Genomic DNA, 17,159 nt, shown 5'->3' with positions numbered 1-17,159 from the left:
TATAAAAGGTCGTTTATTGGCATTTTCCTATTACATGTTTCACGATAACTATACGAAATCTGCGCAATGAATAACATATTTCCAACTTATAATTGTTGATATCTATATTTTGATCGGTGAAATTATATTACAATCTAATCTTGTTACGATCTTATTTGTATCATTGTGTAACAGGACAAGAATTTTAAGAATTGCGTTCTATATCTTTATTAGTACGTTGTAAAGTCCAATCGAATGATTCGGTTCTGTTACGTATGTAAAGTGTGATCCTGTTTATACCATGTATGTAGTATAGTTGTCTGTTATTATTTACTTCTTTTTATGATACTCTCCTACGAGTAGTTTACTTCTCTCATTGAAATTGTTGTACAGAATCGCTTGCTTCGAATTTCTCGACATTCTCAAGACTTTAATAACAGTTTGCATTCACAGCCCTCCTAAATATATATCTAAGTATGTAACCTATTTTCTGTATCGTTATTAAGCACTATTGTCGCCCCATCGCATCATTGATATGTGAATTCCAAAACGATAAGCCAATTTAAATCAGAGCGATAAATCTAAAATAACGAGTAAAATAATAACAGGAATTATCGTTTGAAAATAATCTAAACTTACATTGTTTAATGATTGTATCGTCCGGTACAATGTAGCAAGATATGTTGATAGTCCGATAAGTTACCTATAAAAGTCAAATCTTACAACCTGGTAATGTCAGTTCCTTCCTAAAAACTGACTATAGGAAGGTGTGTTATTTTTCAATCGTCAGAAATAAATCTGTTGGAATGAGAGGTGAGTAATTTTACTTGTGATATAATTCGCAACCATGTATGTTGCTTTCGGGGCTTTATCTTACTTTGGTATGTTCTTATATCGCATATTTTAGACGTATATTCTTTGAGAAAATATAGAGAACGAAATAAATTTATTCGGTTACTGATGAACATTAACGACGAAGGAAGTTATTTTCAATTACGAATAATCATCGTAGATGAACATTTTTTGCTTATTGGAACCACTATTGAAAATTGTTACGCTGTTAACTGCTACACTTAGCGCCCATATATTCAACACTGCGTCGTATATGCATTCATCAGGTTGCTACAATCACGATCAATACGGTTTTTAGTTACCTATAACCATTAACGATGACCAAATTATTTTCATTAGCAATAATCATGATCAATGATGGAACTCGTTTTAGTCCGTCACTGATAATGATAATCAAAACAAGTTTTTGCAAGATTTCTTTAAGATGTAGGGGACATTAGTTTCCACTCAAACAGAAATTAGCTTTTTCTTCATGACACGCAGAATAGTATGGACATACAGAATGGCAGATTCGATATTTTTTTCTATTTCAGATTTATTATTACTGGTCATTGCCGTTTTGGCAGTGACGGGGAACGCTTTTGCCGAAATACACGAAATTCCCACAAAATGTCCAGAATCTGCAGGCAAAACCGTACAGCTCGCTCACAAACACGATTGTACCAAGTTTTACGAGTGTTCCAATGGACAGAAGCTACTCTCGAATTGCCCAGAATTTGCCCCGGGAGAGAAGCTGCATTTCGACCCTGAACTTCAAAATTGTACTTTCCCATGGGAGGCAAATTGCGCGTCAAGAGCTCCGGATTGTTCAAAGGACGAATTCATACAACCTCATCCCACCAACTGTAGCCTTTATTATAAATGCGAGAACGGGGAAAAAGTTTTAAAAACGTGTGACGAGGGACAGCTATTTAATTTTGACTCTTTAGAATGCGTAGACAAAGATGCCGCCAAGTGTAAAGTTTACGATTCATGTCCAACAGGTAAATTGTTGGAGGCTGTACTTCTCCCGCACTATCGCGAATCGCTGTATTACGAATGTATCGATGGACAAGATGCTGTCAGACGGTGCCCATCGGGCCATGTATTCGACAATGAACTTAGGCAATGTGTATCTAAAGTTTATTGTCCTGGAACCGGCACTAAGAGAATTTCTCATGAGACGGATTGCGGTTTATTTTACGAATGCATGGATGGTGTTAAGGTAGAGAATGCTTGCGAAGATGGATTGTCTTTCGACGAATCCAAGGGCATATGTACTTGGTCTCCGAGACACGAGTGTTCGAAGGAAAAAAATATCATAGATTGTCCGCCAGAGGGATATACATTCTTACCACACGAATGCTCTTGCACCAAGTATTACTCTTGCGAAGACGGGGAGAGATTTATACAACAATGCCCTGAAGGCATGATGTATGATTATATTAGAAAAGTTTGCGATTTATCGCGTACCGCCATATGTTGGAACCAAATGTATACTGACGGCAATTACCTAGATCCAAATTGTTATAATTCAACTGACTGTCCAATCTCTAGCCATGCTCGCTTCCCTCATAAGGAGTGTAGGTTTTATTACGAGTGCAAAGGGGGTGCGAAATGTCTTCGGAGGTGTTCTGAAGGGCATGTCTTCAATCCAAATCTCCAATTGTGTGATCTACCTAAGAACGTTCCCGGCTGCGGCGGTGGTGGCAATAACGAACCTGACGATACGACACCTAATAATACAGACAATGATTGTACTTGGTGTAATTGTATTAATTGTATTATTCGGTCAGCTTATCCAGAAGACTGTAATCTGTATTATCAATGTGAAAATGGACAGAAAGTGATAAAGCGCTGTCCTCGAAATCTAGTATTCGACCATATAAATCAGATTTGTGACTATCAAGAAAATGTACATTGCATACCCACAACTACGAGCATAACCACGCCCACAACTACGAGCATAACCACGCCCACAACTACCACTACCACTACGAAGCCGTCCTTTTGCATTGAAGGACAGCGAAAACCTCACGAGTGTCAATGCAGTGAGTATTACGAATGTCACCACGAACGATACCAATGGTTCAGGTGTAGCCCAGGCAAATGGTTTGATTGGATACTGTTAGAATGTGTGGAACAAAACAGAGCTAACTGTTACCACCAAAAAAATAAAGATTGCGAAGGCACTTGTTCGTCAAGCACTAGCCGGTTGCCCCACAAGGACTGCGACAAGTATTGTACATGCTACCGGGGAACCACCACAGTTGAAACCTGTCCCCGCCATATGTATTACGACCGAGGTACACAAAACTGCCAGTGGCCAGAAGATATAAGTTACTGGGGGACGCAGTGTAATCCTTCCGACTGCAGCTTCGGTGAAAATTATGTTCCTCATGAATGTTTATGTTACGGATATTATAGCTGTTCAGGGAATTCGAAAACAATTGAATGGTGTGGAAACGGGCAATACTTTGACTATAGAGAAGAAAGATGCGTTGATAGTAGAGATGCTCACTGTTATGTGAGCCCATCATGTGAAGCAATTAAGAAATGCGGAACCTGTGAGGCCACAAAACACAACACAAGTAGTTACGCAGATGATTGTCAAAGATATTGTAGATGCAGCGGTAGGAAAGTGTATATCGAGCAGTGTGCCAGCGGTCTGTATTACGACATCCAGTCAGGAGAATGTGCCTGGCCTGAAAACGTAAATTTAACATTAGGGCACTGCCCGCTCGTAACTGACTGTACCAGAACTTCCAAGTCTATACCCCATAATTGTCGATGTAACCTTTATTATGAATGCATAGAAGGAGTCAAATATTACGCAGAATGCCCTGGTACATCATCTTTTGATTATGTACTCGGAACCTGTGTGAATAAAGAGCCCCATTGTTATCATGAATTTTCGACACCTGATATAATCAATTCCTGTATAGGGCACTGTCCGGAGCAGACGTCTTCTAGTCCGATTGTCCGTTTGCAACACAAAGATTGCAACAGATACTGCGTATGTTCAATGGGAGCTCCTTATATCGTCAATTGCCCTGGATGTAGTCAGTATGACAGTCAACTGCAGACCTGTGTACCTTCAAATCTTTGCAACTGCGACCTACGGGCAAACAAAACTTTGTGGTCGGATATACCATTTGTGAGCAATTTTCTTTAAAAGCTAGGAAATGAATCGTAGAATCAAAAAGAAACGATTTCATAGAATAATCGCTAAAGATAAATGGTTTGTCGTAATAGCTTCATAGAGTATCTCTGAATTCCATAATATTACGATGTTACAAGGTTAAAACGCAATGCCATTTTTATATATTGTCTAATTTATGTAATATTCTAGGATGACTGCATTAAATTTGACCACAAATCGCAAATTTTCTGTAAATAATAAAATTAAAGATAAGTGACACCATTTAATTAACATTCATTGTTATATGTATGCGTAGCATGAAACTATATCAATTTAATTATATTCGCTATGTATATTGTTACTATTTTATGTTGTAAAAGTGTGATTGATTAGCAAAAACATTACCATAAATATGGTAGTTACATACATAGCAAACGTAAATCAAAGATACCATGTAAAATACAAAAGATCGGATTGTAAAACATTCGATGGAAATAAAAGTTGTTCGATATTGCATTGTATTCTATATGTTAAATGATTTTCGCAATGACGAAATATCCCCCAGATGTAGATACGGTAGAATTCCTATTATCCGGCATACTCGTGAGAGGAGTCGAATAATCAAATTGGGCTATACCTATGGAGCGATAAAAACGAAGAAAATAATTTGAAAACCGACCACCGATAAATATGTAATGCAATTTATACGAATAAGAGTAAAATATGCAGACAAGATATGTAGATTATACAAGGTATGAAATATACGTCTAACTGACATTAATTTAATTTCCTTTACCTATGGATACACACTAAATAGTTTAAAGTTGAATATGGAGACGTACATCGTCGATAAAATACATTCTTTATATTCATGAATTCTAATTCTTTTGTTTACTAGTTGCGCGTAATTATATAAATGATATCGTGATACCAAATTTGCGCGCTTTTCAAACGCGATCTAGCAATTTTCATTGACATGGTCTCGGTAGCTTTACAACCCTAACTCAATCATTTGTTAAATATGATATTAAAATTATAAATATATTTTCACTTAATAGGTTATATTAATATTCATGACGTAGACATATCAATACTCGTGATGTAGGTCGTAACACTATGATAGAATATAAATTGATAAAGGTAACGATATCGAAATACGATTCGATTAAAAGGAACTAATTCAAAACTAGATTAAAATTCAATTGAAACACGATAATTTTTGTTGCAAAGTACTTGTATTTTATTTTTGAATATATTTTAGTTTTCGATGAAACCCATCGTTTCCTCAATAGAGGTATGGGTTATGAAGGTTATGAGGTAAATCATAATTGGTCTTATAGCTAATTTTAAAATATCACAGTACTACCAAATTTCGCACATATTATTGAAATAAAGAATAAATATCCTTAGATCGTGTGTATTGCGTAGTGTATCTGTTTGGCGTAAGTTGCGCACATTACATTTTATTAAAACATTTGCTGATATTTGTTTTTTTTTTTTATCAAAAACTGAAATTGTCAAAAGTATAAGTATAGGTATAGAAAATTTTCATGAAAAAGCGACTTTAGGTAATTTCATTAACGGATCCATTGCTGTCCACAACCACTTAAATTTTATCGATTGATGTGGCTAACTCGGTTTCAAAACAATATTATAAGATATCGATTCGAAATCGCTTTTAACGATGGAATTTGTATATTCTGTAACTTAAATCAGAACTTCCATTGTTCTATACATGAATGCACAATGAATGTTGAATTGTTGGATGTTTCAACATAACTTTCATACTATCATTAATAAAAATCAATATCAATCTTGTAACCCAATACATTATTATTCACGTAACCTTCAGTCTGAAAAATTTCCAACTGTTTAGGTATAATAAATTAATGAAATACGAATAATGAAATAAAATAATTTATTTTTCTGTTAGAGTTATTTCATTGTTTTCTATTTTGATCTATCGTACTTAAGATTAAAAAGCTTAGTAGAAAGAGAGTAAAAATCATGTTATTAGTAAGTTATTTAATTGATTTCGAGTATTACGCCATAATGATAACGATATATAACCTCATTTTGAAGAAGTATGGTGAATAGCAAGACGATTTTATTATTCTCGAAAAATTAAGAAAAATTTTCTGTTCGTTACAATATTTTTCACTTCCAAACAAATAATGCTTCCTTTGGCATTTTTCCTTATTTATCAAAAATACATGAGATATTTAAGGTGATCCAGTTGGGTTGTTTCTCTTATACTATATGTAAAACAGTACTTTTATTCTATGCCGTAACACATTAAAGCGAAACTTTTAATTTGCTGAATACGTTGTACTTATTACCTATTACGTTGTACCTACCTGTAATTATTGGTTTGATAGATCAAGCTCTAAATATAAAGGAAATGGTAGAATAATGATGATCAACTAAAACTTCGGTAAACTGATCCCAAGTTAAATAAGGATGTACGTATTGGCAGAGATAAGATAAATGATATGTTAATGATAAGATTCAGTCCATTATAAAAGTCGATTCGCATAGATTATATTTGTCAGTTTTCTGTAGATAAGGAATGGTGACTTCGTTTTATTATACAGAATGAAGGGTAAGTAACTTGAATATTTTTAACAATTTCTCGTAGGAAAAAATTCATAAAGAAGATAACGATGCCCATTAGTACAATAAGTAAGAGACAAAAAGATGTAGTTTAAATAAAACGGCAGGCACTTTATTTTACAAACTGGCAAACAAAAATGCTTGAACCCTCTCAATATGTACGCTTAATAAATAATGACAGTTGAAGATGTAAGTTAAAGATAAAATTTGATAAATTACAATAATGTTTTCTTTTCATACATTTCAGTGTTATATCTGTTGTTCATTGCTGTCACTGTAGCGACGGCGGACGAAAATTGTCCTGAAGTAGTATCTCACGACTGTATTCCAATGCAGCAATGCATTGGTAAAGGAAACAAGAATTATACGCATCATATTCCTTATCTTGACGACTGTCATAAATATTATAAATGCTTAGGACATATTGCATGTCTACTATGCTGTCCAAGGTTCGGCAGTGGACAAAATCGGCTGGTCTTCAATCCTGAAGAGCAGGTCTGTGACTGGCCATTTAAAGTACCAAAAGCAAAATGCTATGACATTTTTCCATCGACCACCCCGCCAACTACTCCATCGCAACCGACCACGCAGCCAACTACTCCACCGCAACCGACCACGCAGCCAACTACTCCACCACAACCGACCACGCCACCAAAGAACCGACCACCTCGCCAACTACTCCACCGGAACCGACCACCTCGCCAACTACTCCACCGGAACCGACCACCTCGCCAACTACTCCACCGGAACCGACCACCTCGCCAACTACTCCACCGGAACCGACCACCTCGCCAACTACTCCACCGGAACCGACCACCTCGCCAACTACTCCACCGGAACCGACCACCTCGCCAACTACTCCACCGGAACCGACCACCTCGCCAACTACTCCACCGGAACCGACCACCTCGCCAACTACTCCACCGGAACCGACCACCTCGCCAACTACTCCACCGGAACCGACCACCTCGCCAACTACTCCACCGGAACCGACCACCTCGCCAACTACTCCACCGGAACCGACCACCTCGCCAACTACTCCACCGGAACCGACCACCTCGCCAACTACTCCACCGGAACCGACCACCTCGCCAACTACTCCACCGGAACCGACCACCTCGCCAACTACTCCACCGGAACCGACCACCTCGCCAACTACTCCACCGGAACCGACCACCTCGCCAACTACTCCACCGGAACCGACCACCTCGCCAACTACTCCACCGGAACCGACCACCTCGCCAACTACTCCACCGGAACCGACCACCTCGCCAACTACTCCACCGGAACCGACCACCTCGCCAACTACTCCACCGGAACCGACCACCTCGCCAACTACTCCACCGGAACCGACCACCCCGCCAACTACTCCACCGGAACCGACCACGCAGCCAACTACTCCACCGGAACCGACCACGCCGCCAACTACTCCACCGGAACCGACCACCCCGCCAACTACTCCACCGGAACCGACCACGCAGCCAACTACTCCACCGGAACCGACCACGCCGCCAACTACTCCACCGGAACCGACCACCCCGCCAACTACTCCACCGGAACCGACCACGCAGCCAACTACTCCACCGGAACCGACCACGCCGCCAACTACTCCACCGGAACCGACCACCCCGCCAACTACTCCACCGGAACCGACCACGCAGCCAACTACTCCACCGGAACCGACCACGCCGCCAACTACTCCACCGGAACCGACCACCCCGCCAACTACTCCACCGGAACCGACCACGCAGCCAACTACTCCACCGGAACCGACCACGCCGCCAACTACTCCACCGGAACCGACCACCCCGCCAACTACTCCACCGGAACCGACCACGCAGCCAACTACTCCACCGGAACCGACCACGCCGCCAACTACTCCACCGGAACCGACCACCTCGCCAACTACTCCACCGGAACCGACCACGCAGCCAACTACTCCATCGAAATCGACCACGCAGTCAACTACTCCACCGAAACCGACCTCGCCGTCTGATGATAATCCAACTCATGCGCCAATAGTAAGTAATTGTCCATCAAGTGGAGTCGTAAATATACAGCATGAAACTGACTGCAATAAGTATTACACATGTCACGATGGAAGAAAATCGTCTGTAAAAGTATGTGCAGTAGGTACGCTTTACAACCATATAATTGGTGCATGCGACTTGAAGGAACATGTTCGCTGTGGGTAAGATGAATGTGAAAGAAAGATCTTTCTGTTTGCTACAGATTTAATTTATAAGAAAAAAACACCCCGTCCCGTAAAATTGCAGGAGCATAATATAATGCTTTTACATTTATTAACTCTGTATATAATTCTTATAGTTGTTTTTCATAATATCTATACTTCAGTGTAATGGAGAAATTGAAATATATGTATTGTGAAATTCTAATTAATAATAAAGTATTCAAAAATATATCAAATAAAATGTCGTTTATTTCGTACTAATACCTCCTATTTCGCACAAATCGTAACGAGACGACTAGTTGTCATCTTTTTACCTTTTTTTAAATTCATGGAGGCACTTTTTTCCTTCAATTGCAAATTGAGGCGAACTTGTTTACAAAGAGAATTATTTTTATCATAATATTGATAAGCAATTTAAATAGAGCAACTGACAAACAATCGAATGTAACGGGATGTATATGTCGTAAACAGGATATAGGACACGCAAATTACTTTATTGCACATCGTCGTAGTATTTTTCAACTGTGTCTAATACGTGACAAGGCGGAGAATCGATTCGTGAAGTGCTCTTCTTAGGGTCATACTTTTCCACCTCATCGAGGAATCCACTCTCTTCTTGCTTCCTCTTTTCGAATTGTCGGTTTGCTTTCGGTTGCTGCGATCGTTGAGAATTCTCCAGGATTGTTTTCATCGAATCCCAAACATAATTAACTTCCGGTACAGAGGAGAGAACACTTCCCCTTTTTCCATATCTATTCACGTATTAGAAGCATTATAATAATGTTATAATAACTTTACCGTATCTCCTACAAATACACACGTTTATGTTCAAACTACCAATTATCACGCCCGAAGGAAAAGTTTCAAATTCTTACAATATTCATAAAAATTCATAAATTGTTTATACGTTTGCTGTAAACGCGATACGAATTAATTGCGTCAAACAATACGTTACACAACCGAGCAAAAGGTGTGATTCTATTTGTCTCTGCTCGTCTTTTTATGCAGATATGCGCAATGTCATTATTTGCTTCTTATCATTATGATCATCATACTTCTTGTCGATCTGTATTATTGGTTTTTTGTTGTATTTCACTCAAATGATTTTGTAAATAAGAGTAGGCCTGTATGTATATTGTCAAAAATTAATTTTATTAACGTGAAAACTGTTGAAAATATCGACTATAATATTTCATATGCAATTATGCTCTTTGATCTAAATTATTATACAATTCTTGTAACGTATCGTGCACCCTTATCTTTTGTTTCTAAAATATACCTTTGATTTAATAAAACATCGAGAACAAAAGTTTGTCAGGTCGAAACATAGAATTGATACACACTGTATCGAGCAGGTTATCAACATCTTTTCTCGGCAACGGTGTCTCATGTCATGGAAAAACTTTATTCTACATGTTTGACTTATTTTTTCACGAGAAATCGCCTCTTGCTCGATTATAGGTACCACCAATTACCGAACATTCAATACATTTCAAAAAAATATATCGGATAACGTCAGAATACATTATTACCTCGCTTTCCCATTAAGGGAATAGAAATCACTAACATGATCGAGGTATTTTCTTAATTCTTCCTGATTCTTAAATATTTCTGGCCGAGTTGGTCTGGCCATCGGTCCCGGTTCGCCATGAACAATCCCAGTTCCAAGAATAAAAAGAACGAGAAACAAGTAGATGCTATTCGAACACGATTGCATTCTTCTCGTCAGAAATCACCGATTACTGAAAAAAAAAATTATTCTTGGTAAACACGACACTTTTTCTTGACATTTTATTGCATACTTAATTACGTAATAAAACACAAGCCACACAATATTCACGAAACAACAGAAATTTCTGTGCTGCACATTATCCACTTGTTCAAATTTCCCCGTTTCATAATACACTTAATATTTCGAACACAGCTGTTTCAATAAGCATTTCATTTTCAATTTGCCTGACATCTCACTGAATATTTCACTATCATAATTCAAATACCGTTGTATTATACAATAAAATGAACGGTTGATTTCCAATGGTATCGTACGAATCGTTTCGTTTTCTCATCGTTATTAATTCATTGGTATAATATTTAGCTTGTTTCACATGTGTTTCAACTCTGTTCTACAGAAAGCATAAATAATCGTATTCGTTCTAACCGTACATCGTGATTGGAAATATCATTTGATTGTTTGATTTAATAAGCCGTACAACTGTAGCTTAAAATTCCCTCGATTGGTATTTAAGTGTACGTGAAAGCATAGCGTGAATTATGAAAAGCAATTTCGAACAATTCCGGATAACATGATACAGAATGAACAGATGCAAATGGAAATTGAACATGAAGTCGAGTTTAACTTCATCGATACTGAAATCTTTCCGCGGGGAGCAGTTGATGATTTAAAATTTAATATTGAAATGCAATTGATTGGCGGATTAATTTATTCGAGGCAGCGTGTCTCGAAAGTCAAGGTCACGGTAATTTACGGAAATTTTCAAAGTCCCGCGAAACTAGACCGTCTTGACCGACTTGACCATCGTCTCAAATCGACTTTCACGCATTGATTTTACGGATAATATGATTTTAAGAAAATCACAAAGAAACTTCGACACTAATTACGTGACAATTAAGAGTCATTAAGATGATAATATGCGAGGTTTATCTATGATTTAATTTGTGCTGTGGATTGATTGCTCGCTATAAAGGAGGCGTCGAGTCGTCTATTTTCTCGTTTTATAGAGGTCTGTGGTCTAAAAGAATACACATCGTTTGGCGTAAACTAGCTACATAAAAGATACTCTCGTAAGCTTGATAATCCAGCAAGAAATGTGATTGTAAAGGAGAACGAATATTCATACAAGATTTAATACGCTGCATGTTTCATATCCCGCCTTTTTATAAATGCATTAACTTTTCATGGCGCATTAAATGTCGCGGGATTTATGAATGCGAAGAACGACTTAATTAATGGAACATGTTAACTCGAAAGTTCAAGAGGAGAGTAACTACGCACAATAATTGAACTATAAGTTCATTTGCATCGATCTGGTTGATACATGCAGTTCATATTCATGAAAAGAAAAATTCTTATTCAACAAGATAATTCTTATCGAATATGTAAAACTAATTGTTATGCCAAACAACGGTAGCACACACACATATATGTCAAATATAACGAGTTATCGAGCCTATCACGATATATTACTTTCAAACTTAGCTGATTCTAGCTATTACAGGTCCATCCTACAAGATGTCATTAATACTATCGAGTCTTAGTTATAAAACGTTTCAAGTTTTTTTTAATAACGAGGAGAACACTGAACACGATTCGTGCTGGTTGTCTGTATCTTTCTAACACGTTCCAATAGTCAATAATAAGTATGCTATTAATTATTTCTAAGAACAATGCGAATTATCAGTACAAGAATTACTTCGAATTGACGAAAAACAATGATTTTATATTAGTCCAAAGCGATAGAGCTATACTTGTAGAATTAAATCGTAACTTTTGTTACTCGTAAGGAAGGTAAATGTGTAATCACGTATAAGATGTTATCAATGTCGAAATAGATATGGATACATTAATCGCCGAATTTTTTCGAAATATGTCGAAAACTTAGATCTAACTACGCATCTAACTACGAAGATATCACTGCAGGATGTATAGTTTATAGATGATCATAGTTTGATAAAAACGATTTTATTAATCAAAGTAAACTACACGAAAGCAACATGAACGATAGACTTGCGTGATCAGTACCTTGTTGTTCAAGAGTTTTATCGTAAATTATTATTACTCACCGATTAGTTGAAGTATCAATCCGTTGCGACGAAAAGATTTCCTGTATCCTAATGGAATATTCAGAAGTTGAAATCGAATCGGGCGCTCGCACCGCAGGACAGGAGTATATATACCTGGGAACGCACCCTCTGTCGCACCCCCTCGGCGGCAAATCGCGTATCGCGCAGCCAATCCACGCGGTTCAACCCCACCAGTCACTTTCCCCACTATCCCTTCGTCGATCCTTTTCTTTCGATCTTTGTATAAGGATTACGCTTAACAATTCGATTTAAAAGATCGATTTATCCCAACAAGGACGATCCCTGGCGTATCGATTATTCCTTTGTAATTTTTATCATTCGCGGTTTAACGTCAATCGTGTAAAATACTTTCCTCTATGCTATGGTAATATTACGGTGAAACGACATTTTCAATATATGCTCTGATCAAAATGTGATGAAAAAAGAAGCTCCTTTCTAAAGGCGATGTCTACGTTCAACGTAGTATTCTACGATAAATGTCCTTTCCTAGCAGTTCCTTTCCTGCGAGCAATAAAAGTACTGTCTGTAAAAGTGTAATCAGATTGTAATGTAGTCTTGCGTGGATTTTATGAAACGTTTCCGCAACCAAGTCATCCCCGTAGGACGTAAAAACGGATATTACTTTCGCGAGTATTCTTTTGATAAAAACTGTACAATAATTTTAATAAATAGCCGCTCCTTTTTAAAGTAAAAGCATTCGATTTATTCACCAAGCATTGGTTTCTTCTTCTAATCGTCTCGTTAATTGTACCTTCATCAATTTACTATCGCATCTGAATTATTTTTGTCCGGATTCGGCCGTTTAAGTTTTCACGAAATCACCCTCGTTTCCCCAATCTACTTTATGTTTAAAGTAAAACGTGATCCTAACTCGAACGGATATCCGCTGTTGAGACTTTAGAAACAAAATATCCGCGCGATACATTCGTCAATCTTAAGATCGTTAAACACGAGACAAGGCTTTCCGGAACTTAAGAATGACGATAACGATTCGAAAGCCACGCGCGCTAGAAATGATGGATGTAATATTGGCGTAATATTTCTCGTGTATACGTTGGCTTGATTGAATCGTGATGAGCATATCGATAGATGCGTTACAAGAGATTGTAGATATATTCTCACACAGGATCATTGTACGCGCTCCATGGGAAAGAAACTGTATTAATAAAACGACACCCTACAGGTTTCGTAGATTCCAGGATATAAAAGTTACTCGGAAGGCTCTCGTTAACGCGTTGACTGCCGCGCGAATTTTCTATACTTTTCCATGACAATCGTAATAAATTGAAGCATACACTAGATATACATAAACATGTACATACTACACCGTAACATCCGATTGTTGCAGAATATTATGTATATTGTATTTGTGCACTTTTTTCTGACGGTGTTACCTAATTCGTTCACAATGTTGAAAGGTTTCTAGTCCAAAAAGTTTATCTTACTTTAAACGTTCTAGGAAATTTAGTAAAACGTGGGCCACTAATTGACGTTGCAGCCAACGTGTAAAGTCACGGAGTCTCGCATCTTTTCTCCATGTACCCGAAATCTTTCCTCAATTCGTTTTATTCGGGATTCGATCGTTCGAATTTCAGTGTGCGGTTCGCCGATCGATACAACACAAAACCTTTTATAAATAATAGTGAACGACGAGCATTAGCTCGTACAGCCAAAGATTAAATGTCATTCCGATAACTGTTCTCTCGATTCGACGAATAAGGACATATGTTCGTGTTTGTCGATCTTAACTAGATTTTACGAATCAGGGGTATAGCGTCTCTCAATAGGTTACCATACTCGTTTCAATATTTTCGACGAAATGTTTTCGTTCATAATTTCCGATAAAATCCAAGACCGACACATTCTTCGTATTTGCAACCACAATCATACGATAGTTGGCTGTAACTGTTACAAAAGGATTCGTGTAAATTTACTTTAACCGTCTTACGTTCCTCCTGTTGTTTTCCATCGAATCGTATTTTTTTATACGATTAGAAAATTTCATAAACTTGACGATAATATGGAAGTATGCTAAAGATTTCCTTGACAGTTAAAAACTCATTTTCAGTTGAAACCAAAGGGGTCCTTATCTCTCTTAGGTGATTATATTTTACATTCGTCAGCAAGCGTTATCGTTCGATTGATTTACAATTTCTATCCTATGTATTCTCTGCTGATTACTGGCTTTCTACACGTATATTCTATACATTCGATAAAGTAAAGGATTATAATTTATAAGAAATTGAAACTGATAGAAATTAATTTAACAGATAAGAGATCTGCCGTGCGAAATATACCTTCGTTCGAACTTGAAACGACCGCTTCACTTACTAATCTTCATCTTAAATAGGCATGCATTAAAAATCTCGGAGGGCGCTGTGACCGCTATTGCTTGACAAGCCAGTCGATCCAACAGGTGAAAGACTTACCGTCTAGAGATAAGTCCCAAGTAATGGTAATAAGATTTCGCGAGGAATTTTCGTCGCGAAGGATATACAAACCCTGTAATGATAATCTCGTAATTACGAATAAGATTTAACAATTCCAATAAATTAATACCCGACTTTTTGCTTTAATTGATCTAGGATCTGTTCGATCAATCAAACGGCAATGTTCGTCGACTAAAGCAACTATTTAGATGTACTATTTCATCGACAATTCACGAAACCATACGCTGTCATCATTGTGCGTGAAGCTATTCTATATATTTAAAGGGGCTAACAATTTGCAAAGTTGTAGAAGTAGATCGAGGAAGAAGAAGGAGATCTCGATGTGGAAATTAGAAAGAAGGAACGATCGAAAAGGGGCAAGGATAACGCTCGGGAAGAGGTTACACGTCTTGGTTATACAACGACCCGCGACGACAACCAGGTCGAAGTGGGAACGTTGAAAAGGCCAGAAGAGCATTAACCAACAGGCCCTCGAAAAGAGGAGGCACGAAGGTAGCCGTTCGTAGAGAAAGAAGGACAATCGTTCGTTTAGAAGGAGAGAAGCAACGGAGGAGAACGGTCATTGCCACCACCTCACCTCGAGCCGGTGCTAAAGTCTCAACACGAGGAATATCCTCGACCCTGCCACGGTCTACCGTGCGGAATTGTCCTGTAGTTTAGCTTGGCTTCGTTCTATCGGTCATGGTGGGGCCTTCACGGACAACGATGCGTCGCGTTGGGATTCGTGCATGCGGAGCGCACCGGAGAGCACCTGGATCGATGATCCAGAAGTCGTGAACTACGCAAAGACCACCGACAAACCAGTTCGATTGGTGCTACCTGTTGTGAGCAGGTCGAAATTTTGTTACGCTTCGGCCTGGGTTCAAGGGTGAATTTTCTTCGAAGGTGTACAAAGTTCGACACAGCTACGAAAGCGTTTCGGGAGGGTGAGAATTCTAAGCTTGCTGGGGGGATGATGTCCCTCGGAATCTGACGACGAAGTAGCGTTCATCGTTGCAGTCGCTCGACCTCATCAGAAAAGGTAAGCTTATCGTTTCAACTCGAGAGAACCTCGCTTTAATGGAAAAAAAAGGAAAAGAAAGAAAGCACCGTGATATATCGAAGCAATATTTACCATTGTAATAGAAAGAACACGATAATTGTACGATATAATCTGCAACCATAGTACGTTACGTCTAAATCTAATAATTCTGACAATTTGTTTCATGATTAATTTCGAAGGTTTTAATAAAACATGTTAAGGAAAAGACCGTTCGTCGGATAACCGATCGAAAGAAATCGCAGAACTGCCAGAGATTTGCCAATGCGAGCCGTATGTCGTTCACGAATACCGTTCGTTTCTTTAAGCAGAATTCAAACTTTCACAAACGCCACGTTTTAGTATGAATGTCATCCTCTCGATAATATCACTTTGTTTCGTATGACATTCACGAGCAGATCAAGTGAAAAAAAATCGATAAAGGTCACGCCTAAATACTTGTTTTCCATTATAATTTCGCTTCACGATCGGAGACGACTAACGCATAAATCACGTTATACCGCGATTAGTTATTTTCGAAGTAATCAACCCCAAACAGCTATCAGGAAAAGTATTCCGTTCGAAAATCCACATAGTTGTACAAAGTTTGGAACGTATCTGTGTTAATCTTATATCCAATTAACGACTTTCTTTCGCGCCGAAATATCTTGCTCAGGATATACACAGGTAGACGTGGCTTCGGATACAGGCCCATCGATCAAGCCAAAAAGTATTTACGATTGTACTTTTAACGAATTTCGGCTTGATACGGTCGTTTTTTCGCTTCCAAATGGCTGTTTTATTCCACTGAACCGTACTTCGGCGCCAACCCACATGTGCGCCTTGTATTAGATACGTGCGTACAAATGAAAGTGGCTTGTACCGTTACAACTTACGTACTAGGCTACAACAAAAGCTTTTTATATAGGGACACGGTTGCACACGCATGTACGTTAGTCCTCGAACCTTCCAGTTACGAAAATTAGATATCGATGTTTGTTTGATTCACCTTGCGATTCAACGCCGGTGGTTATCGTATTCGTCTTCGGGAATACGTACATATATCAAATTATTCGATTATACATGAAGAATAAAAAAAAAAAAAAAAAAAAA

At 38.3% G+C, this 17,159-nt stretch overlaps 3 protein-coding genes across 3 annotated transcripts in view; 2 read left to right on the top strand and 1 right to left on the bottom strand.

The window, feature by feature from the left end:
- Positions 1–385: 385 nt before the first annotated feature.
- Positions 386–8,892, top strand: LOC105681815. The gene is made up of 4 exons (XM_033324335.1): positions 386–792; positions 1,365–3,983; positions 6,813–7,060; positions 7,120–8,892. The coding sequence occupies exons 1-4, from the start codon at positions 786–788 to the stop codon at positions 8,758–8,760; spliced, it is 4,515 nt and encodes a 1,504-aa protein (XP_033180226.1). The 5' UTR covers positions 386–785; the 3' UTR covers positions 8,761–8,892.
- Positions 8,893–8,983: 91 nt separating this feature from the next.
- On the bottom strand, positions 8,984–12,709 carry LOC100744000. Its single transcript, XM_003494422.4, has 3 exons — positions 12,558–12,709; positions 10,289–10,498; positions 8,984–9,508 (listed from the first exon to the last, which is right to left on the bottom strand). The coding sequence occupies exons 2-3, from the start codon at positions 10,471–10,473 to the stop codon at positions 9,250–9,252; spliced, it is 444 nt and encodes a 147-aa protein (XP_003494470.1). The 5' UTR covers positions 10,474–10,498; positions 12,558–12,709; the 3' UTR covers positions 8,984–9,249.
- Positions 12,710–15,684: 2,975 nt separating this feature from the next.
- LOC100748388 (serine proteinase stubble) overlaps positions 15,685–17,159 on the top strand; it is a 17,228-nt gene continuing 15,753 nt past the window's right edge. Inside the window, exon 1 of the mRNA XM_024371941.2 lies at positions 15,685–16,049. The gene's annotated coding sequence lies outside the window, so the exon portion shown is untranslated. The remainder of the gene's footprint in view (positions 16,050–17,159) is intronic.

The sequence above is a fragment of the Bombus impatiens genome, unplaced genomic scaffold (assembly GCF_000188095.3).
Source record: "Bombus impatiens unplaced genomic scaffold, BIMP_2.2 scf_2222, whole genome shotgun sequence".
NCBI lineage: Eukaryota > Metazoa > Arthropoda > Insecta > Hymenoptera > Apidae > Bombus > Bombus impatiens.
Note: the sequence above shows the minus strand (reverse complement) of the source record. Positions and strands in the feature narration are given on the sequence as shown.

Bases quoted from the DNA above. Each gene is read 5' to 3' on its own strand.
- LOC100744000 (XM_003494422.4), bottom strand. From the start codon at position 10,473: ATGCAATCGTGTTCGAATAGCATCTACTTGTTTCTCGTTCTTTTTATT. The intron at 9,509-10,288 runs GTAATAATGTAT...ATACGTGAATAG, and splicing joins TCCCTTAATGGGAAAGCGAG to ATATGGAAAAAGGGGAAGTG.
- LOC105681815 (XM_033324335.1), top strand. The intron at 3,984-6,812 runs AAAAGCTAGGAA...CATACATTTCAG, and splicing joins ATTTGTGAGCAATTTTCTTT to TGTTATATCTGTTGTTCATT. The intron at 7,061-7,119 runs GTCTGTGACTGG...TTTTCCATCGAC, and splicing joins TCTTCAATCCTGAAGAGCAG to CACCCCGCCAACTACTCCAT.